The sequence below is a fragment of the Paramormyrops kingsleyae genome, chromosome 9 (assembly GCF_048594095.1).
Source record: "Paramormyrops kingsleyae isolate MSU_618 chromosome 9, PKINGS_0.4, whole genome shotgun sequence".
In the NCBI taxonomy this organism is placed as follows: domain Eukaryota; kingdom Metazoa; phylum Chordata; class Actinopteri; order Osteoglossiformes; family Mormyridae; genus Paramormyrops; species Paramormyrops kingsleyae.
Genome location: NC_132805.1, coordinates 15,555,832 through 15,579,661, shown reverse-complemented (window position 1 = coordinate 15,579,661; position 23,830 = coordinate 15,555,832). Strand labels below are relative to the sequence as shown.

Below are 23,830 nucleotides of genomic sequence, written 5' to 3'. Positions count from 1 at the left end.
AGGTGTATTTCATCTCCGCTAATTCAAGCCAAGCTTGACAAGCGAGGCTCGTGCGCGTCCGCGCGATATAAAAGGCAGCCTTGTTAATCGATGCTGGATAAGTAAGAATGGAAACTAAGGAAAGAGCTGCGTTTCCCCTCCAAGCGGAGCAATAATTATTACTGCAAGCCTATGAGGACTACAAAGACTATATTTTTAAACAATTCATTTAAAGCCCACATTGCATTGTATAATTTTGCCACCAAAAAGAGAGCTGCGGCTGCTGCAACCGGTGGGGGCCCACCTCCAGCAGCCTGTACCCCATCTGAGGTGATGGCCCTTGCACAGAACTGTACACGGCATATTATATAAGACGCACCTAGTTTTAGAGGAGGGAAATGAAGAAAAAAAAGATCTGAACCAAATAGTGTCCTAAAATATTTTGTCAACCATCCTTACCTGGCCACATCCCTCCCCCCTTTTATGGCGCTGATGGGGATGTATCTGGATCGCGTTTCACCGCTGCGTTGTTCAGCAAATTTCCATGCGAATGCGATTTGAATACGCACTAATGCAGCTATTTAGAATGTGAATAGCGATCTTCGGGTGACAGCGGTACTAGACGCCCCGATTCAGGTAAAACAAAGTAAGGTGACATGGTTTGATTTTTTTATTTAACCTAATTTTGAAAAGACAGATTACGGATTTAGCCAGCGTTTTTTCATGATTCTACATTAAGATTTCAGCGAGATATAAACTGAAATAGACGCGAAAAGTACGCTGCGTCGCCGATAAAGCACTCGACCCCAGAAGGGTAAAGCATGTGAGCAGAGCAATATTCGGACCATAAGACGCAGTGACTTTTTCTCCCCACTTTTGGATTAGGAAACAATTTCTGTTTGCTCAGAAATGCTAGCCGTATGAACTTGAAACTATTTTGCAGCGAATAACATTTGTCTCTTCCTTATAAACCCATCCAGTATTTGCTGTGTACAGGTAATGATTTATGTGTTGTAAATGACTAGATGTTAAAAGATTCAGCACCATTAATTCCAAAGAAAGCTTCCTTAATGCCAAGAATGCCTCTGTGGCCAGGAAAGATATGAGTATATTTAAAAATGTAATGCAACCTAAACCTTCCTGATTTCACGGCACACTGTAGCTATGCTTAAATGTTCAGCATCCCCCACACTATGGGGCGCCGTTTGTAAAGTTACGAAACATTTTTGTACTTGCCACTTTTTCAACATTTAGTGCAATTTTCTGACATTTAGCTAGAAGTCAATGGTGTTGTGGATCATCATATTTTTTGCTGTGTAGATTATTTGCACAATTGTTCATCATATGTAAATATAAATGGTATGTCTATATATAAATGTTAAATGTAAATGTCAAATATAAATGTTAAATGTAAACGTAAATATAAAAGTTAAATGTAAATATTAAAGTTAAATGTAAATATAAATGTTAAATATAAATGTAAAATGTTAACTTATATCTAAATGTTAAATGTAAATATAAATTTAAATTTAAATGTAAAAGTTAAATGTAAATATTAATCTAAATGTTAAATGTAAATGTTAAATCTAAATGTTAAATCTAAATGTTGACTCTAAATGTTGAGAACATATGCAAATTCGCCAAGCCCATCTGCATAGAAATGGGCGGTAACGACGAAATTAGCCCGCTAAGTGGTTGCAGGTTAGGGGCGATTGAGGACAATATGGCGAATTCGGCTCACTTAGATGCTATATAGAACGCTGCATTACATGGCGTTGCTTCACAGCCGGGAGCAACAGCGATAAATTATGAATGTTTAATGGGACGAGAAGGGGATCAGTAGTATCGTATAAATTGGCCTTAAATATTTCCCGCCATGCTTTAGCTGATGGCGGCAGTTCGTAAGATGCTGCTGCTGAACATTTTGTTCGGAAATGGCAAAAAATCGCTTGCAAAACGGCAGGTCCAATCGCGAGGACCGTAATCCATTGAGATTATCGTCACTGCTACGCGTCGCTCGTTCGCATGTCGGTAAATACTGACGCGCGAACGTGCAATATGTTTCATGTGATGTGTTTAGTGATGTTCATCTGGCAAACAGAAAACGGAAGTAAGCAGCAAGGAAATATACTGTTTTTTGTTCTACCCGTTCAGTTAATAACCCAACAAGCTATAACGGGACTGGTTTGGCACATTCTGCTGAGCTGCTCAGTGATTTTTAGCTCTTGCTAGCTGAGTTCTGGTTATATGCTGAAGACCTTGCAAGTGTTGCCTGTGATGATACACTGTGGGTTCATACAGACCATAAGAAATGTGTGAAAGACGTGTTACCCCATCTGGCCTGCTGTATGTGTAACCATGACCCCCTTCCTCTCTGAGCTGGACAAGAATTCAAATTCATTTGTGAGGGTCAGATTTCTTTTAAGTATGATCCCTCATTTAGGGTGTCCAGCTGCATACCTGTCTGGACACCATATGTAATGAAGAAGCACCCCCCACCCTGGAAAAGTCATTCGAGGGGGGGACACCTTACAGTTTCACTTTCCTTAAAAGTGAAAACACATCACATGAAACATATCGCGCGTCAGTATTTACCGACATGCGAACGAGCGACGCGTAGCAGTGACGATATTCTCAATGGATTACGGTCCTCGCGATTGGACCTGCCGTTTTGCAAGCGAACCACTTAGCGGGCTAATTTCGTCGTTACCGCCCATTTCTATGCAGATGGACGTGGCGAATTTGCATATGTTCTCAACATTTAGAGACTATATTTAACATTTAACATTTACATTTAACATTTAGATTTACATTTAACATTTAGATATGTTAACATTTAGAACTTTTACATTTAACATTTAGATTTATATTTACATTTAACTTTTACATTTAACATTTAGATATAAGTTAACATTTTACATTTACATTTAACTTTAATATTTACATTTAACTTTTATATTTACGTTTACATTTAACATTTATATTTGACATTTACATTTAATATTTATATATAGACATACCATTTATATTTACATATGATGAACAATTGTGCAAATAATCTACACAGCAAAAAATATGATGATCCACAACACCATTGACTTCTAGCTAAATGTCAGAAAATTGCACTAAATGTTGAAAAAGTGGCAAGTACAAAAATGTTTCGTAACTTTACAAACGGCGCCCCATACCACACTGTACAGAAATGAACCACTGGCAAAGTAACGCAAAGTGATACGCACAGATGTGCAACCGTAAGGGCTTTAGAGCGACGTGTGTTCTTAGAAATGTAAGGTTCCAATAACTGACACAAATATGTAATACTGCGTAAACTAAATCTATAGCGCTCGTACAAATAATCGTCCGGAAAATGCAACGGATCTATCCTGGGCTGAAGTACATGTGGAACCTGTTGCCTTAAAGCTCTATGAATGACCCGCGCTCCCTCATCAACTTGATTATGAATAAACGGGCACGCCATGGTTATTCATGTAAAAGCCTTCAATGCACTCCTTGTCATTTTATACTTTCTGAGTAATTGGAATCGCCTGCATGTAATCTGTAATAATTTTATATTGGAGGGTCGATGTGTGCAAAAGAGGGAGAGAACAGCAGCAGAATAATCCCAGCCCCGCAGAATGTCGTGCTGTGACATCACATGGCTTGTCCAATCATATTCATCAAGCTAAACTAAGCTTCACAGCTAACCTGCCACGGAGCAGGCTTGTCCAAGAGCATATGTTGACATAGTAACTAAGCGGAGCTTCAGGTTAGCCTCGTTCGTGGAACCGAATTTGGAAAAATTAAGCCGGGATTGTCGAAATAAGCCTGGATTTTGAGGTTAGCTCGCTTCGTGGAACAGCCCCCTGGTCACCCTACTCATCTTAGGTTACAAAATAAAATAAATTCAAGGAATATAAAGTAGTTAATAAAGAGATTAAATTAGAAATGTCTTCAGGTTTTAGGACTTTTCTTAGAAGTTGTAAGTTTCAGCCTAGCTGAAACTTTACTTCCAGGGAATACTCAAAAACATTTAAGTAGGCTATTTTGTAGTTTCATCTTACCATACTTTATTATATATCCCGATATTGAATAATACTTTTGTGTGAGTCATAAATTCATGCATCTATTTAAACGTTATGACAAGAACTCTTGGGGGGGGGGGGGTTATAATGCATACGAAAATACGTTGCACATCGCGCCAGAATTTGTTCAAAACGGGACCCGTGCTATATGGACGAGTGAGAAACCTAACTACAATTACGAAATAGTCATTATTAATTATTATTGTTATTATTTTATTTTTACTTTTACAATATAGAACGATGATAAAACAAAATATACAATAAGAAATGTCGTTCAGTAATAAGGTAACAAACATGCTATATTATTGTTATTATTATTATGTCAGCCTTTCCTCGCGGCTGAAAGACGTCATCAGTCTACGCCGGAAATGCATAGACAGACGCCAAAAAAGGAGGCGGAATATTTTGTCCATTAGCAGAATCGCGGATCTTTATATTATTAGCTGCTTGGGAGCAAATTATATGAAAACGTAAACAAACGACTATAGAAAAGTATTACACAAGAAGGGGGGAAATAGACGTATGTATATCCAGAAAGAACTTGATGGGAAAACTGTTCTTGGCTCATGCAAAACTAATAAAAAGAAACGTATATTGTCACTAATAGCGATTGTATTTTAGCTGCAAGCGCGCTTTTACTGTTTACAATATGATATTTATTAATAGGAGTAGATATTAATATAATATGAAAGTTTTATAGTAACGCTGTTATTTATCTGTAAGTATTATTTTAAGCACGTAAGTGCTACACGTAAGTAGCATTGAGAGTAGCTAAGGGGTTAAGGTATTTGAATCGCGCTACAACTCGCGTTGTACTTGTTATTTTGGCTAAAGAAACGGGATTCTTGCAATAAATTTCACTGCTATGTAAATCATGTAGCTCAACTATGACCACGGGGAATCCGTTAAGCTAGCACTTTCTACTTCTTTTACGTTTTCTCTGAGAAAATTGAGATGATGTGAGCTAAATCATCCGTTATTTATGGACAATTGAACTGTGACTGCATTTTAGTGTATGGAAGCTTTTGGATATATTAACGTATTGCATGTGCTTGCAGAAATAACAATTTATTTGTGCACAGTTTCAAGTGCTGATTTTGAGTTCATGTCCAGAAATTTACTTTAGCTGTGTATTACAGAAAGACACTTTTATTTGTTTGTTTGTTTGGGGGATACTTTTCATCATTGTTTCAAATAAGTTATGATCGGTAATCGAATTAAAAAGGATAAAGAATTTTTGAGTGTTGCTTTGTACACCCAATAACCATCAGCCTCCATGCTGTGTTATTCCTTCCCCCAAGCCAATGTTTTGTTTTGTGAATCTTTGATTGACAGCTTTGTTCTCCACTCAGGATGGAGACTGATGGGGACCAGAATGCAGGTTCTGCTAATGGAAACACTCCGTCTGGGGGAAACTCTCGCCCACCTCAGATATCTCAAATGTCTTTGTATGAGAGACAGGCTGTACAGGTCAGTGGGTCTATACATGTATTATGTTTCCCCTTGTAGTGTCCCTTTCACCTTATAGGTAGTTGTAATGCCCTAACGTATTTTCAGGATTGGTCACCCAAAATCATTATCAAAAATGCCTGAATCAGCAGTTGGAGGCTGCATGGATAATAGATGGAAATGTGTAATAAAATTGTTGATTGTTGTGGTTGCTATAAAGTACACATTTCTACCTCTTGAGTTTGTATAAATGTTAATAAGCGTATTAATAATGATAAATAAGATGAGGAGTGACTACTTCATGCAGGTCGACTTGGAAATCAGCCCTCAGCTGTGAGTATTTAATGGGCTTTTTCTTCAGTTTATTCAGTGTAGCCTTATTAGCAAATTAGCATGAGCACAGTGAAGAGAAAATTCAGCAGTGCTCACAGGAATAAAAAATATAATGTTGGCATATTCAGACATATAGAAACCTGATCAGATGTAGTACCAAGGGCGTAGATTTGCTCTGGACATTGGTGGGGACCTATGACTCCACCCCCTGCCCCACCCACCAACCCCGCCACCCCAACTTCGTCCACGGAATGCATGTTTTTTTAATATGCTGCAAAATGCAAAATCACTTTACATTAATACTAGCAATGCTTCGATTGATATTAATCCACTCGAAATGCAATTCATGAAGTTAAATTAAGGAATAGTGTAATGTCAAAACCCCACTAGCATTAACGTTAACTGTTGTCGTTACTTTGATGGACTTTGATGGATTCACTAGCGAACTTGAAGTGACTTACACTTTTCTTTGAAAAAAAGCTCCTTATGTCCAGCTTCTTTTTTTTTGCTGCCGCCATCCTCACATGTGTCACCCAACACACCTTCTTGCACGGGGAAAAAAATCCACTGCATTTGGCGCTGCTTGTATCTGAACGCAGCCACAGCCTCTCACGTGATAGCAGGGAAATGCACAGCCAATCAAAATGTTCATATGTGTTTTGGGGGCGGGAGGACTCAAGGAGAGAACGTGATTTATCCCTTTCTGCGTGTCTAGGTTAATGTTGACAGCACGATTGTTTTTTTTTGTTTTTTTTTTTAAGTGGATTAAATTATTGGTGGGGACATTTCAATGGCCGGAGGATATTGGTGGGGACACATCCCCTCCGTCCACCCTAAATCTACGCCCCTGTGTAGTACACATGTACATAGTTTAGTGTATGTTGATTTAGTAGTGGTTCTTTCCTTGTACACAGACTCCATGTACCCCGGCATAATGTTATACTAAGCATTAACTGGGAAGTTTTCTTGTGCCTTTTTCAAGAACTGCCTGACCAATACCAAAAATAGGACCTTCCAGTATAACTGCTGTTCTCATTGCTGGATACAGGCTCTCCAGGCCCTGCAGAGGCAGCCCAATGCGGCCCAGTACTTCCAGCAACTGATGCTGCAGCAGCAGATTAGCAGCGCCCAGCTCCAGAACCTTGCGGCTGTGCAGCAGGTACCAGTCCTGCCATGAAGCAGCGCTTTTGGGTGCCGTTTTTCTGCCATTGGCTGCCTGGGTCGGGGGAAGCTCTTAGTGCCATGTGTTTGAGCAGCTATGACACCCTAGGAGAATCCTGTTTGGATGCTGATTTTCTCTCACTTCTCATGCCTCTCTCTCTCCAGGCCACCCTTGCAGCCAGCCGTCAGTCCAGTTCCCCCAGTAACAGTGTCTCCCAAGCCACCAGCACAGCTCACTGCACCGTGCGTCTAAACATCTCTGTCTCACTATACCAGGAATATGAATCTTTCTTTATTAGGCTGATATTTGCACTCGCTAGTTTTATTTGGTTAAAATGTATCAAATGAGATTCACTTGCAGTTTGAAGTTACTTTTTGAACACATACGGAAGTGTTTAGGAATTAAAGCTTACTTTTCTTTCACATTATGCTCATTTATTGATTACAGAGTAGGCATAACAATATTAAAATGGCTTTTTGTGACAAAAGTTTAGGCTAAATCCTTTCTACCTAACGTCAAGTTAATATCACAGGTGAACTTAAGTTCTTCAGGAGGGGGAGCCATGAGCAACCCTCGGCCTCTTGGCCCCACCTCCTCTACGACATCATCAGCCCTGAGTCAGTCGGTACTGCTGGGTGGAAACACAGCTGGACAGGGACAGATGTTCCTCAGAGTGAGTTTGAAGTTTCATTTTCTCCCTTCTTCTTCTTTGATATTGTAAGATCTCACAAACGTTGTATGCAAGCCTTAAATTTACACTGATCAGAAAAAGCATTGTATTTCCAGCTGTTATTTCGGTGTTCAACGTAGTATGAGGTTTGCATTATTATATCTTGTGTTGTTTTAAATGGACATTTTTATTAACTGTTTAACTACCATCCTTTACCAGGTAAATCGCTCTCTTAGGACACCACTCTCCTCGCAGCTTATATTCATGCCTTCTGGCACAGCAACAGCTGCTGTAGCAACAGTCACCCAGCAACAGGCCCAGCAACATCAGCAACACGAAGTTACTCCCGTCTCTTCTAATAGCCAGTCCGATACCGACCAAGTAAGAGCGCTTAAGTATCCGCATCAGTGCCTGATGAATCACTCTCCTCGTTTTATGACATGTGTCTCTCCATCCAGGTCCAGAACCTGGCCCTCCGCTCCAGTTCTCAAGTTGCCACAGTGAAGACAGAGTGCCCCGACCGGAAGGACACAGGTAGAAAGAGAGAACAGGAGTCTCACTCTATGACATCATTAATGCCTGTCATTTTCTAAACCCCTCCTTTTCTAATTAATCAAATAATTAAAATTTAAGAACCAGGAAATGTTTTGTAGCGCATGTGACTTTTGAGCAGTGTTGAGGTCACTGTGCTCAGGTGGTATGTTGAGGGCTCCTAAGCTGATATTCCCCCCCCCATCCGTTTCTCTTTTTTTTGTGTCCTCAGCCGCCTACTCTATGGTCCAACAGCCGCAACAACAGTTCCCCCAGACTGCACAGCAGACCACAGGGCAGCAGCTACAGCCCCCACAACAGCAACAAATGCACGCTAAACTGCCCTCTTACACCCAACCCTCCACTCCCACTCTTCCCAGTATGAACCTCAAAACTGGAAACCAGCCCAGCATGGCCCCTCCACCAGCCCCTCCGCTCCCACCCTCTTCCTCCCCTTCTCCATCCATTCCTCTCTCTCAGCTTCTTCTCTCTACTTCTGGCTTCTGTCAAGCACGTGCTGTCACCACAGTTACCTCAGCTACCACGGCGACTCACATCTTGGTTCCGACTTCCAACACCCCGACCCCATCGCAAGGATATCCTGTCAGCTCTGTAGGGCCCAAACCTAATATTAACACCCAGACACTGGTGGTTCAACCACTCCAGCAAACCAACACTAACATAAGCTCTGAGAAGATGGCCCATACTTCTGGGCCTGTCCCCATTCAGCCGAAAACTGTCCAAGGCCTCCGCTTGCCCCTCCAGCTTCCCTCAAGGCATCCCCCTCCAATTCTACCTGCACCACCAAGCAACCCCCAATCCAGTACCTCTCACCTGCCGCCGCATGTTCCTGTTCAGCTGGTGGGTGCTAGGCAGGGTTCTCTAGGAAACTCCCAGGCTTTGGCTCTAGCACAGGCCCGAAACTGCTGTGCCCAGGATAGCGGGTCTCTGAATAACTCCACCAGCAAGGTGACCTCCGTGGCCACAGGAGGAGGCGTGGGGGTTGGTGGAGGCACCAGTGCGGGCCTGAAGTCAACCCAGAGTGCGCCGCCTTTGACCCAGGTCTCTCAGATTCACCTGCCTGCCACTCAGGGTCCTGTGCTACATCCAGCTCGCTCTTCCTCCTCTACCTCATCCTCTGCCTCCAATTCTTCTGCTCCCTGCCTCTCTGTCGCCCACCCTTTGGACATCCAGGCTACCCCGTCACTGGCAGTGCCTCCTAGTGGAGATCCAGTGCATGTGCAGTCTATTCAGATGCAGGTGAGTGAAGTACACATTCTCCATCAGTTAACTTTTATAACCGTCCTCAGCCAATTGGTGTGAGCATGTGTGTCTAAAAGCCCGACTCATCATGTTGCCTGTGACTTGAAGGGAAAACCTGCAGCTGGCTCTCTGAAGAGGAAGTCGGAGTCTGATGTGAACGTGTTGGTGGCCGGGCCCAGCCTTGTCTCCACCCCCCCAGCCAGAGAGCTATCCCCTCCTATCTTAACCCCAGCTATTGAAGAAGGTGAGGGATCAGTGTTTCTGCATTGCTGTTATAATGATATAATACTGTCAAATTACTGTGTTGCTGAAAATTAAAATATATATCATTGCCACTTATTCGGTTTCTCATTCCTTCTTTCTTTTTTTTTAAATTTCTCTTCAGCCCATGGCATCACTCCCACTCCATCCAGCCTGTCCCTTTCAACTTGTCGAGCAGGAGGTGGGCAGGAGAAGGGCCCCCCTCCCCAGGCTGTAGTCAAACCCCAAGTCCTCACTCACCTAATTGAGGGCTTTGTCATCCAGGAAGGTGCAGAGCCCTTTCCAGTAAGTTCTTTATCAAGGCAAGAGGTGGACCTGCAGTGGGTTGCACCAGCTAAGCGTAAGTCCGATCTTAGCCTCCGCTGGACGTAAGCTGGCCCTATGTTCGAGTTAACACACTAAAAAACAATCGGTTGCACCACACAAATAGTTTCAACGTAGCACTATGTTGTAATGTCAATTTTACACTCACTTAATATTAGGTGTAAGGTCCTTCTTAAAAAAATCTTAAGTGGTGAAAATGGCATAAATGTGAATAATCTAACAAACCTTTTTTGTTGTGTTTTTTTTCTATTATTCAACTAATCTAACAACTAATTTCTCGATTTATCTGATGATAAATTTATTGATAAGCAATTATTTTCAAGTCAGTCATTTAATACAATTCACCTCACACACAAATCTGAAATTCTCATTAACATTTCAATTTATTAAAACATTTCTTAAACATTAGAGCATTATTAACAAAAAAGGCAAATCTTAAGATATTCAATAGGATTTCTATGTTAGACTGAAGTTAATAATCACTGCAAAAGTTAATAATCACTGCAATCAATGTAATACTTATTTCAGTACACCAATTTGACTTTAATGTTGAAATAGATGCTAAAACATGGAATGATTTCATGACTAGAGAAACATGTTTTTAACAAACACTAGCAAATGTAGCTTATAGTTAAGTTTACATCATTGAGAAAGGAACGATTTAGGCTACAGTGTGTAAGAGGAGTCGTAAATGATAATTTGTCTCACTCTTACAAGATAGAATAAGTAAACAGAAAATACAAAAACGGCTAAACCAGCATCATTATCGTCAGTTACAGTAGAGGTGCAGTAAAGGTGTCATGACTGAAGTATTCCCAAACTTTGGAAGACCGTGTGCGAGCCTTTTTTTGCTGCGTGTTTCTCCAGAGGCTCCAGACCTCTGCTGGTAGACGCAGCCATGCTGCCTCGTGCGCAGGGGCGGGGCGGGAGGCAAATTTCCTTTTTGCAGGGTGGTAGGAAATGTCTCATTAATATTTATGAGAGAAGTGCTACATGATTGGACAGTGCATGCCTTACACAATAGTGCAGCACTGCTGGCACCGGCAAAACTATATTGGCCTTACAAAATATACATTTATTATAGTTCTACACTATCTAACTTGACCACAAATTTGATAAACATACTAGTGGTATAACAGATAACCGTTGATGCATAAGGATTCCCACCCCCCGCATATGTTAACCGCGGATGAACTGCAAAATTTTACCATGATAGTGTGAAAGTTTTATTGCCGCTGTCACTTTTAAAACTTAACATCATTTCTCACAAGAGAGAATCCCCCACTTATGCGTAGGACATGAATGCAACAACATAATAGCCATGGCATTTTAGTGGAATCTGCTTTCCCCCTTCTTATGACATATACTGTTCGCCTGTCTACAACTGTTGTTTTTCCAAGAACTTATTTTATGATCTTGAAAAAACAACTTTGGCTATACTGAGATCACGAGAAAAATAAGTAGTGATCATGACATAAGACAGAAAAACACAATGATGTATGTCCTCTATGGACTTCCATCCAGTGCAAAGTTGACTTCCATCCAATGCTTTGCATTGGACTTCCTTCCAATGCAAAGCAGTTTTATTTTCTTTTTTGATGATCCGAAAAATGATCCAGTCTGTGACTCAAATACTGTGAGTTTTGTGATCTGTTGCACCCCTAAACCAAACCTAGCAAGCTACGTAGCGCACACTTCTTACATTGCACCATCCATGGCACATTGCAGGTTTCATTACAGCTGTGTGTTAAACAGTTCTCATAAATACAGAGAAAACAAATCGGTTTCTCTGTATAACCCAAACTCAACAAACATGTGGAACAGCGAGTTGGTTCTGGTAATATCAGACAGAGATTTTGATTGGTTGTGCACTGTGAAAACGTCATTCTGTGCGGCAATATTTTTATTTATTGGCTACTAACTTAGATGTAGTTTAAGTAGCAATGGTGCGACTGACAACGAATGCGACGCTAGATTCAGCGTAAGACTTAAGGTGCATTTAACAACTTTACACCGACTTTATTATTGTAGTTACGCTAAGCTGGTGCAACACACTACTGGACTGTCAAGGGGAGTGGCTTCTGTAACCATGGTAACCACTTGCTGATTGACAGGTTACTGGACCAGTGAAGGATCGATCTGATGGGACATTGCCAATGGCCGTACCACCTGCAGACCAGACAGAGTCTGAGTCTCCTGCAGGTGAGTGTCTATGATCTGTAAAAAGCAAGCAGATTAGCCCAGCCAGAGGCTCTTTGTGTTTCCTGGATGTAACTCCTTATCCCGCCCCTGCACCCAGTGATGAAGTGTGAATACTGTGAAGGTTTTGCTCCAGCGAACCAGTTCCGGGGCTCCAAGCGCTTCTGCTCCATGACTTGTGCCAAGAGGTACGGTTACTATTACTACTGCCACCACCACCACTGCTACTTCAGATATACAACAGTGACTCATACCACCTTCATATCTCAAGCCTCTACTCTTGTCTCATGTAATGAAAATATGGCAGGCTGAATGGGAGGAAACTATTAATAACAACAGTCCAGTTCTTGGAAAGATGACAAAAGTTATTTAGTTAACTAAAATGGTTACCATTTTACTCACTCTTTAAGAGAGTCAAGCCAAAGGTTTTTTAAGATTTTTTTTTATTGTAAGCTAATCTTAAGCATCTTAGATTTTTTGTACAAGCTTTTTTGTAGTCATTTATGTAGTTTTTACCTTTTTGGCTCATTTTAATATCTGCTTTACTCCCTATTTACTCTCACCCTAGTTGCTGGCATGGCATTAACAATCAACATAAACAAACTACTACTAATCATTATTATTCCTGTTAGTCACTCATTGTTTGTGAAGTGTTACAATTTCAGCATTAAAGCCTCTTTAACTGCAAAATAATTCTGTCAGCACCTCAAAGGGATTATGCGGGATCAAAATTAATTTGTATTCTTATTTTATGCCATGAAAATTTGCACAATACTGCACGCATGATTTTTTGTTTTATGATGTGATAAAAAAAATTCTCCCTTAACATACATCGTCATAGTGGTGTGTAGCATATTTAGTTGACGGGTCATATTTTCTGAACAACTGGCCTGTGGCGTCTCTTAGAGAAAATAAACAGTAAAAAATATAAAAACTGTTCAGTTTAACGACCTCCAAGTAGCATGTTACAAAATCTGGTTAAGGTTTCCGACCCTAGAGCAGTTTCCTTTGGAATAGTCAGATCTTTTTAGATGGGGTTTGAAAGACTTGGTCTTCCAGGTTGGGTTAGCAATAGTAGTGCTACAGTATCAATGGTTACATCAGTATATTTGTGGTTATTATGATTGAACACCATTATGTCTGATTTGATTTTTACTGGATTTTGCAAGAAGGGGAATGGTTGTAGTTGACTTATTCTCCACTAGGGGGTGCAAAAGGCCCGTACTGTGGAAGTGCTGCCTTATGATTCATGGGCATGGTAGCATTCTCTTATTACTGAACAGCTGATGGCTGTACACTATGGCCCCTTCCTATACAGATACAACGTGAGCTGCAGCCACCAGTACCGCTCACGGCGTGGCCGGGCCCTGCGAGGTGTGGCCGGGGGGCCTGCAGGCCCAGATGGCATCCTGAGGCGCAGGGGTCCTCGCAGAAGCAGTTCAGAAATTGCCAGTGCCAAAATAGCGGGAAGACACCTGCCCGTCAAGGTGTGTGAGCATCCCTTGTAACGTGTGTTGTGCAAGTGTAAACTTGTGTGTTTCCTTTTCTGTGCACTTTTTGCTAAGCGTGCAGCTGGGCTGTGGAGGGGTGATGCCAGTAGGAGGGGTGGGGAGAGCTTGTAGGAGGGATCCGCTGTGTGATGGCTGCCCTAAATGACGCCCAGCCTGAAGATGATGGGGTCCTCACTGGCACCATTTTGAGCTGCAGGACCGCCCGTTCATTGATGTGTTGTTACTTGCTAGTGCCCAAACTCACTGGGAGCTTCTTTCTAATAACCCACCACCCCACCCAAAGTGTCGATCAGAGTCCAGCCGCTCCGAAGATATCTCCAGCTGTGAGGAGGAAGAAGAGGAAGACTCGCTGTCTCTGTCTCCAGGCTCGTCGTTTTCTGTCCCTCGGCCTGCTCATTGCAGGCCCCAGCTAGAAGGGCAGGCCCCCGGGGGGCTCTCGCTAGACGGGGCCCAGTTCCTGTCTGGGAGCCCTTCTCACTGGAGCGTAGAGGAAGTGTGTCAGTTTATCTCGTCTCTGCAAGGTGAGTTTCCCGTTGGCATCCCTGGTTTACTGTTTGATGTTTTATTTAATTCCTCGCCCTGTTATTATTATATTGAGTAGTGTGTGTCCCTCTTGGCTAGTAGAACTGAAAATTACCATGTTCTGGGCCCCTCTGTCTTTTTCCCTAAGTAGCGATGCTTGTTCCAAAATGTGAAATCACACCAGGTTGAGATGAACATTTACCTACAATGCATTGTTGGTCACTTTGTATGTCCATGTCACATCCCCCATGTCACAGAGAGGCTCATAAAAACCAGATCTATCCGGATTTCCATATATCGGATGGGTATAAGAGTTAACGATATGAAAATAAAATTCTATAAGTGCAAAGGGGTCCTTTACCTTCTAAAGACAAGAAAAGCTTGTTGGGGAAAAGAAGCCAAACTGACCAACTGGGTCTCCTACGTCCATTTGCACAGCCTCAGAGTCAGGCTGTTCCTGTACTTGCAGCAGGCTCTAAGTTTGACATACAATAAAATCCACTTATAACGAACTTCAAGGGACCTGGCAAAACAATCCATTATATCCAAAGTCCGTTATATCCAGAGTTGCTGTACACCCAGAACACAACTACAGGACACCATTTACTCATGCCACACCCCAGCAGATACACTTGTGGTATAGATTATTATATCGTACATGTAGTAATCCAACTTTACCTGACCAGATGCGTGGCTATTAATAATCCCAACTACGTATCTGCACTGGATATCACCAGCATGTCCATTATAGCCAAACAAAACTACAGCTAAAAGCAGCCCTGGGGACCAAATTTTTTATCTGTTATAAGCGAAATTTCGTTATATGTGAGTCCGCTATATCCGATGCTTTTTCTGCATGTTCTAGGACCAGTGGACCTTGTCCGTTATAGACGATATTCCGTTATAAGCGAATCCACTAAAACAGGATTTTAAAGTAGTAAATAATTCTCTGCATGGCAATCGGATGCCACCAGTCAGCTGCCGTGTTATTTAAAATGCGCCCTTCCTGCCACGGTCCTAGACGTAGTCAGATGTACTGGGAACCACTGTATTTCTGTAACGCCTCAGAAGGACCATGTTCATAGTGCTCCTTTTCTCTCTTGTCCATCAGGCTGTGAGGACCTGGCGAATCAATTCCTCTCGCAGGAGATTGACGGTCAGGCCCTACTTCTGCTGAGGGAGGAGCACCTCATGTCCACCATGAATATCAAGCTGGGGCCTGCACTTAAGATCTGCGCCTCCATCAACAACCTGAGGGACTGAGACACTGATAGGACCTGTCCGGGTGGGCTGTACCACACCTCTTCACTTGGGCGGGGGGGAGCTGTACCACACCTCTTCACTTGGGGGGTGGGCTGTACCGCACCTCTTCTTTGGGGGGTTAGGGGTGGTATGACAGGAGGAGGAGAAAGATTGTGTAAGGGCTTAGATTCCATTCTATGGAGACTTTTTTTCTGTGTTTTGTGAAAGAGGGCAGTAATATATCCGAAAAAAGGTCACCATAATGCCAGACTTCTGAATGTGTATTTGTGAGAGGGCAGTTAAGGATTAGCTGTCTGTTTCTCAGCAAACATTACCTACATTTGGCCATCTCTGCTCATATGTAATGAAGGAAGGCGATCATCATCATTATTCATTAGTTGACTAAAACAATATCTGATGTCAAAGAGTTGCCTTTTCACTGTTTCAGTGGTGTTTTAGTGAAGTAATATAGTATTAGAGTTCAAAAATAGCAATACCAGGTTCCTCTGTTCCAAAGCATACAGTGAACTACATTGTCCATCATTCCATGTGAAGTTTTTGTTCTACACTGATGGACAGACAACTGTGATTCCAAATATACTGGAATGAAAAGTATGACTGAATTACTTTTACTTTTTTTTACACAATTGAGGTCTGGTTTATAGCCATTTTAATCTACTAAAACAGTATTTTGTTATTGCAGTTTTGATCTATGAACCTATCATTGTTAATCTTCTGCTAAAGTATCTACATGTTGATTAGCCTACTGCTTATGGCTCTAGAAATAAAAGACTATTAATGGATATTATGCCTGACAGGTTGTTTTTGTAAGCCCTTAAACCATAGATGAGTGAGATTTAGTCCACATATTCAAGCATTTTAAAATAATTTTTATTTCATGTGCATTCTCATGCTGCACATTTCAGTAATACTTCAAGCACTAGCAGCTTAAAAAGTGGTACAAGCGTACTGATTCACACTGCTCACACCTGGACCCCTGCAGTGCATCCCATAACCAGCAGTTTGTGGGCTTAACCTGAACTTTAAAATTTTTTTATTGACAGGACACACAATCAGGGGCCAGCAGCAGATCTGAGACTCCTATTTTATGCAGTCAGTAGTCTGCGTTTGCTGTCCTAAGCTATGATTGATTGTCCCATTGTTTTATAAAAGAAAACTAGACAAACACAGCCAATATGCTGCTGCTATATCATTACCAATACTTAGAAAATGAGTATGATGAATGACTTCTATTTACTGCAGCTCATTGATAGGAGTGGCATGCCACACATTCAGTAAGACATGTCAACGCATACTGAAGGTAGCCAATCAGGAAGGTAGCCAATCAGGCTACCTGCTTAGTGACCCTCAGCCGTGGGTACATGCCAGGATAAACGGAAAGCCCTGCTTCACCCAAACCCTATCCCTAACATTAATATTGATGCTGCTGTCACTCACACAACCTGCAAGCGTGCAACTAAACTACAGTGAAATAAGGAGCAAGGACACATTTAGTGGCATATGACTGCTGGAATTTCATAAAGGGGGAAAAATGTCACAGGTGACTAACCAGGGAAAATATATAGCAATAATTATTCTTCATTAATCTTATATTACACGGAATTTGTAACCCTGACAACGCCTCATACATACATTTACTTACATGCCCATCCAAATCTGTTAATAGCAGTCCTAATTCCTTATGTGCGAACGACTAAGCACTGGCATCTATCAAAGAACACTGTAGCTGTTATCTTCCACATATCCAGCCTCCTGCAGGTAGCGCTCGATGTTGATTGGCTCTGGTACTCGCAGGACAGCCCGGTCATTGGCAGACTTCTCTCCAGATTGGAGCTTGCGGTTCAGTTCAGCCAGTGAAGGACGGTCTTGCTCTTTCCATTGGCAACAGGCTTTCATGATCGAGTAACTGAGAAAGGCAAGGTAACAGAATCTATCATTATATATGTCTTCAGGACAATGCTATTTGTGGTAATATGTACCACAATAGTCTTGTTATTCACCTAAGGTCCTGACCTTAAGCACGTTGATGGATAGACAACAGCCACTTCAGTCTAAACCTAGACACAAAAACCTAAAACGTATAGGGTTTGTATGCCAGTACGGGGGAATTAAACCCACAGAGATGTTTTTTTTCTCCTCTAACTTCCATTACAATTTATTACTACATTATCTGAACTGTCACATCCATGTATGAAGCAATTCCTGTTATTTCTTTGTCGAGCTTTGTGTTTTGAGGGCGTTACACCAAATGTTGCTGGGATCATGACTGTGGCTACTTACAGTGAGCTGGGGCAGTGGGCTGGCCTCTTCAGAGTCCTCCCTCTCTGCAATTGCTGCAGGAGCTCATTTACTGCCACGTCTGCGAACGGGGCGTCCCCTGTGACAGGATGGCGGCAAGCAACAGCTCCTTGTCACCAGCATTGTGAGAAAGTCTTTCACAGCCTCACACCCAAATATCACAGGTCATAAATCATCGATGGCCTATATCACACTAAAGATTACATTTTTTTCCACACAAAACTATACTTGGACTTTCTTGGAAATAATTCCTCAGATTTTTAAAGCAAGTACCCACAGCCATTTGGAAACATGCCGCTTTTAGCACCCTGTACCTCTTACACAGACGACTCCATGCCCAGTGAGTCAACCCTAACCCTATAAATGCCCAGCCCATTCATAAGGCCATTTGAGCAGCATCATTATTGACAATACTGCTGTTTCCCATACGGTCCATGTTTTTGCTCCCTCCCAGCTCCCTACTGGGGAGAAAAATGTGGACTGTCTTGGCACCCCGAGGACTGGTTTCAGAAACACTGCATTACTGAGACTCAATATACATTTTAGTCTTAATTCAGCAAACTCATTCAAAATAAAACATGGAATAAACAGTATTTTAAATATAAACTTCACACTATATGGCCAAAACCATGTGGACACCAGTTTTTCCAACATCTCATTCCAAAACCTCAGGTATTAATATGAAGTTGGTCACACTTTGCTGCTATAATATCTTGTGTTCTTCTGGGAAAGCTTCCCACTAGAAGTTTGTAACATTGCTGGTGGGATTTGCTGCCATTCAGGGTGGGTAATGATGCTGAGTGATCAGGTCACTCTCTATGAATTTATGACTGACCACTTCACAGCTGAACTCTCAGATGTTTCCATTTCACAATCACCTCACTTACAGCCCACCAGGGCAGCTCTAGCAGGACAAATCTCTTGAACTGACTTGGAAAGATGGCGTCCTATGATGGAGCCAAGTGGAAAGTCACTAATCTCTCCTGTGCAACATCCACCCATTTTGCTGATAATAATTGTTGCAGAAGATTGCATAACTGTGTGCTTGATTATACGTCTGTGTCAGCAGTGGGTGTAGAATAAACAAGAAATTCCTCTGATTAACTGGGGTGTTCACATACTTTTGGCCATATGGTGTATATGAGCTGGCCGAAGGTGGAACAATGTCAAGGAGGCTCAGGTATAGATGACCTTTTGCTCTACACCTACAAATGCTCAGTTAATGAAGTGAGTTTGATGAGTTTGGGAGAGGTGAGGAAGAGTGTGGCCTGTTCCCACAGTGTGTGTGAGTATTCACATCGTTTTGCTCACTACCCTTTAGTTTTACACTCCCCTCTGAATTTTCCAGTTAAAGGAGACACAAGTCCATGTGGTATTTCAGCTTTCAAGTTTCTGGATTAATTTGGGTTCATTATACCCTGATATATTGCACCTCAACCCCTGTAACACCGAGAAAAAGGACATGTAACTTACCAAGAGTCACCATTTCATACAGCAAGATGCCAAAAGACCAGCTGGGGGGGGGGGGGGAATGGTACTGTGTTACTACTGCAGACTCCCAGCCTACCCCACTGTCAGCGTCGCTATTCTCGCTCACTTACATGTCGCTGTGAGTAGAGGCGCTCCTCCTGGCTAGCACCTCAGGAGCCTGCCATTTTTTAATCCCGCTATTATTAGGGGGCGGAATAGCCTGAGTTTTCTTGTATGCTGTGCCCAGTCCCCACAGTTTGACTGTCAGATCCCGGCCCACGAGCACACTCCGGGCCCCAAGGTTTCCATGGACAACATCCTTTCTGTGGAGGTGATCCTGGATTGGGAAGAATTTAAGCCAGAGTTTAGGGTGGCTTGGGCACCATTCACCTCCCGGGGGGGAATAGGAACTCACCAGAGCGGATGCCACTTGGGTTGCCATGGTGAATATACGCTTCTCTGTCAGGTCACAAGGGGCCTCATGAGTCACATTATCCTGTCAACGACAACTTGGTATGTTTGCTCCATCCAGACATAGAGACACAGTTCAGCAAATGTGCTCGGCTCCCCCGAACCCTGCCCCCACCTGCCGACACCTCCAGAGGAAGCCCAGGAGGTCCCGGTTGGGCAGCTCCTCCACAACGGTGATGAGCGGGGCGCGCAGCGTGACAGTGCCCAGCACGGCGGGCAGGAACGGGTGCGAGCCCAGCTGCCACAGAAAGGAGGTAAAGCCTTGGAAGTTCTGCCGTTCACTGGCACTGGCAGAATCTGAGGAGGACGGGGATGGCGCAGGAAGAAAAAGGAGTGTGTGATGTTGGTCAGGGATACAAGACTGACAACATTGGGATTATCATTGGGGAGAGCCGCACAAGAGGAACAAGAACACAGAATCAAAGTATTAATAGAACTATGCTATTTCCACTGTATTCCACAACAACCTGTTAGTATCTAATTCAGACTTAGTGCTGCTCTTTTCTTTAAGGTGTACCTTCAGTCTATTTTTGAATGGGTTTGTTTCGATTCAATTTCAAATTCAAAAGCTGGCGTGCTGGTGGCAGAGCTAGTTAGGGAGGAAGAATGTAGAGAGAGTGCAGAGACGGCAGTGGTTACCGTTGAGGACTCTTAGAACCACATCTCTGTCGTCCATCTTGGCGCGGTACAGAGAGACACACTCATCTGTGTTCAGCGAGAAAGTGAATGGCAGAGTGGAGATCTTGTTGAAAGACTCAGGTAGTCTCTGTCTAGGCAACTCTGGGAGGACAGGCTGTGGGGTGGGGTCTGGCTGAGGGGACAGAATGAAGGTGGAGTAGGTGGGCCCGTCCAGAGAGATAGTCTCATGCTCCAGAGGATTCAGTCCTATGGGAGCTGTAGACACAGACAGGAGAACACTGTTATGTGGACAATAATGCAGTTTTGACAGCTGTATTCACTGCTTTAGTAAGCAAACACAGTACTGTGCAAAAGTCTTAGGCAGTCAGATGGTATGTTTAACAGATTTACATGTGGGTGCAGTAGAGGGAAGGATTATGATTTTATGTGTGCCCCCTGGGATTTGAACCCACAAATTTTGCATTGTTAGTGACATGCACTACTTGTTGAGCTACAGGTGCTAAAAATATTTACAGTAACCATCCAATATACCCATATATTTGCTGACCCGACCAGAAGCATATTATGTTTGGCTAATCAATACCTCATCAAGTTATTGAACTAATTAAGTTAATTGATTGAATGAGTACATGGCATTGCTAGGGTACCCTGAGGAGAGATTTTGGGACTAAAGTGGTGTTCATATAGCCACCAAATTAGATGTCAGTAACTCTGGAGAACATAAGAAATTCTTGTAATTTTTTACTGTTTATTTTTATATATTCTAATGTTAAATTGTTATATACTGAGTAAATTTATATTCACTACTCAGATACACATCTATACACATTTTTTTCCCACTCGCTAGCTCCCTCACCATCAATGCCTTGCTGTTCCCTCCTGGATCGCTGCCGCTGGAGGCTGTTGGTGTGGCTGCGCCGCCGCAGCCGGTTCACCTTCTCAGGGCAGAAACGCAGCAGCAGCAGGAAGACAAGAGTCACCAGGAAGCTCAAGAGGAGCACGATGGGCACCACGATCACTTCCTGCTCGTACACACGGATCGCTGCAGGCGGAGCGGTTAATGGAGCGGTTAGCAGTTGGAGGGGACTGTACCCTTAGAGAAGGCCAACGTGGCTCATTGCAAGGGGGCATCATATGACAGATGGTAGAGCATGCAAATGACCAGAGGTAGGTAGTTCAGGACCAAAGAGTAAAAATCTAGACCAAGATTTTGTTTCCACCAGCTAGTTGAGTATACGAATACTGTGACACTTTATGCTCAACTTGTTGGTTGAAACAAATCCTTGGTCTGGAATTGTACTCTTTGGACCTCATTTACCCACCTCTGCAAATGTCCAAATATTAATGTGAAGCAGAGAGAAAACCACAGACAAAAGCAAGTCAGAAAAAGACCTAATTAAGACTCACCACAGAAATTGTCCCCATATTGACACTGGTAACCTGAGTTATTGGACGCCATCCTAGAAGTAAAACACTGGACTGCATTTAATGGTTTAATGCAATTTAAAGCAAATAAAATAAAATTAAATTAATTTAAATGAAATTAAATATACTCTATTGATGACAGGGGACATTTTAGTGCATTCAGCAGCAAGCAAAACAAGACAAAGACAAGTAAATATAGTGCAAACACATTTAAAAAATACACATTGCCCAAATAGCATGTTCTGGAAACAGAATATCAGTGAGGAAATGAATAAAAATAAATTAACGCATAGTATATGTTCAATTAAAAACAGATAGCAGCAGACGTTTGTGACATTAAATACCAGAATTCCCATTAATAGACAAGTGGTCACCACACCTATTTGGACATGAAGTTTACTATTAGAGGAACCACACATGCCTTTCAGGTGCATTACGGGTAAGTGTGTATATATTTACATACTACAGAGCCACTGCCTTGATTAAATACATAACGCATTCAGGCTTTGCTCAGCCATTCAAAGGGTCACTTGTGATGGACTGTTTAATCATACAGCTGATATTGAAGGTTTTGTTTCTTCTACTAATATCCCCCTTAAAATAGCTGAACCTGCAGTGTGACCTGTGTCCAGTAGTGCAGCTTCATGTCAGACACAGGTAAGGAGACATCAGCAGCATAATTTTCTAAGGTTCTGTTTGAGCAAAGGAAATAGGTCGAGTAATAGTAGAAAAAGAACTAGATACCACAAAATACAGACATGATGAAAGCAGCGTGAGGGAACTGTGGGGGGGGGGGCACCTTTGGGTAACAGTATTAATTACCTCTTTCTATAGCTCGCATCATGACAGAACACATGCAGTCCCATGGAACGGGGTAGCCATTGCCAGGGGATATTTACCCGAAATGCCACGGTATGTTTTAAGTTAGGGGATTAACTAATGCTGCCTTCCTCAGTGATTTGTGGCATGGTTTTAACCTGTTTTACCACATTTTCCCCTTTGGCAAACTATGTACTCTTGCAAATGCTACTGAACAGGAAGCTCACGTACATATTATGTGCTACATTTTTCATTTATATATTTATACGTGTATGTACACACACAGATAGTATTGTGCAAATGTGTCAGTCAAATAAAGTATAAGTAAAAAGCTATTTATCTGGTTAGTCAGTGTATTTTTTTGAACATGAGAATATTTTTGCTCAGAATAAAAAAGCACAGTTTAGCGTTAAAACATGCAAATTAACAGAGACATAAGTCCTCTCCTAAGGGGCACCTCAGCCATTCAATGTATTTGTAAAATTTCAATTAATACTATACACACACACACATACATATATATATAATTTTAATAGGACCACTACACACTTACTGAACACACCCACAATTTGCTTACCCAAAACACTGTTGTAAAAAATCTCTACCTTTAAAGCTTAATGATTACTCTGATTAAAGGGAAGTGTGATTAAAATCTGTTTTTATTGCACTGGCTTCCCTTAGTTACAGTGTTTTCAGCTACAGGTGACATGTCAGGTTTCTCACGTAACTCACACCGCTCCTTCCGGCCTCTTTCACTGCCTGTTAGTCTGCACCATGCGGCTAAGTGACTCACTCCTTTCGTTCACCCTTCCAGCAGGTCCACCTTCATCTGTTTGCTGATTTCCAGCTTCCTTCACTCTTAGTCCATGTCCTTTGGATTTCTTATAGCTCTGGGATGCAGTCAGATTGAGTGGCTCCAGGTCAGAGTCTCCCAAGAACACTCGCTTTCATACTCTATATGATCCTGTCTCCAGGGTTTCCAGTCTAACTGCATTAAGCCTCCTCTCTCGCTCTTCTACTTTGGCTAAACAGGTCCTTCCACTCCTGTTTATGTACATAGCTCCTTTTGTTCAGCCTACCTGACGTCTTCTGCCTCTCTCTGTTCATCATTTTCATAGCCCTACAGCAGCTCCCACACCTAAACCTGAAATTCTGGCTC

The 23,830-nt window shown here is 42.3% G+C and overlaps 2 protein-coding genes across 7 annotated transcripts; one reads left to right on the top strand and one right to left on the bottom strand.

Moving 5' to 3' along the window:
* Positions 1-596: 596 nt before the first annotated feature.
* On the top strand, positions 597-16,331 carry phc1 (polyhomeotic homolog 1). Of its 3 annotated transcripts, none has more exons than XM_023792782.2 (15): positions 597-615; positions 5,414-5,531; positions 6,892-7,002; positions 7,170-7,247; positions 7,538-7,678; positions 7,895-8,056; positions 8,134-8,209; positions 8,439-9,466; positions 9,578-9,713; positions 9,855-10,015; positions 12,169-12,256; positions 12,354-12,441; positions 13,572-13,740; positions 14,048-14,285; positions 15,398-16,331. In XM_023792782.2, exons 2-15 carry the CDS (start codon positions 5,415-5,417, stop codon positions 15,547-15,549), a joined length of 2,745 nt encoding a protein of 914 aa, XP_023648550.1. In that variant the 5' UTR covers positions 597-615; position 5,414; the 3' UTR covers positions 15,550-16,331. The 3 variants fall into 3 exon arrangements, with proteins under 3 accessions (XP_023648550.1, XP_023648549.1, XP_023648548.1); XM_023792781.2 differs by lacking the exon at positions 597-615 and adding an exon at positions 3,798-3,816; XM_023792780.2 differs by lacking the exon at positions 597-615 and adding an exon at positions 4,428-4,581.
* A 71-nt stretch (positions 16,332-16,402) lies between these two features.
* On the bottom strand, positions 16,403-23,761 carry styk1b (serine/threonine/tyrosine kinase 1b). 4 transcript variants are annotated; one of them, XM_023792770.2, is made up of 10 exons: positions 23,404-23,761; positions 21,835-21,887; positions 21,284-21,469; positions 20,428-20,682; positions 19,904-20,085; positions 19,733-19,813; positions 19,449-19,654; positions 19,321-19,361; positions 17,830-17,926; positions 16,403-17,455 (listed from the first exon to the last, which is right to left on the bottom strand). In XM_023792770.2, exons 2-10 carry the CDS (start codon positions 21,884-21,886, stop codon positions 17,260-17,262), a joined length of 1,296 nt encoding a protein of 431 aa, XP_023648538.1. In that variant the 5' UTR covers position 21,887; positions 23,404-23,761; the 3' UTR covers positions 16,403-17,259. The 4 variants fall into 4 exon arrangements, with proteins under 4 accessions (XP_023648538.1, XP_072572518.1, XP_023648537.1 ...); XM_072716417.1 differs by having other exon boundaries at positions 21,284-21,362; XM_023792769.2 differs by having other exon boundaries at positions 23,465-23,761.
* Between the last annotated feature and the right edge of the window lie 69 nt (positions 23,762-23,830).

Excerpts from the sequence above, each read along its gene's own strand:
- phc1 (XM_023792782.2), top strand. The coding sequence starts at position 5,415 with ATGGAGACTGATGGGGACCAGAATGCAGGTTCTGCTAATGGAAACACT. Across the intron at positions 7,679-7,894 it reads AGGGACAGATGTTCCTCAGA|GTAAATCGCTCTCTTAGGAC; the intron begins GTGAGTTTGAAG and ends ATCCTTTACCAG. Across the intron at positions 8,210-8,438 it reads CCCCGACCGGAAGGACACAG|CCGCCTACTCTATGGTCCAA; the intron begins GTAGAAAGAGAG and ends TTGTGTCCTCAG.
- styk1b (XM_023792770.2), bottom strand. The coding sequence starts at position 21,886 with ATGGCGTCCAATAACTCAGGTTACCAGTGTCAATATGGGGACAATTTC. Across the intron at positions 19,814-19,903 it reads TCCTCTGGAGGTGTCGGCAG|GATAATGTGACTCATGAGGC; the intron begins GTGGGGGCAGGG and ends TGTCGTTGACAG. Across the intron at positions 19,362-19,448 it reads GCCTCTACTCACAGCGACAT|CTGGTCTTTTGGCATCTTGC; the intron begins GTAAGTGAGCGA and ends CCCCCCCCCCAG.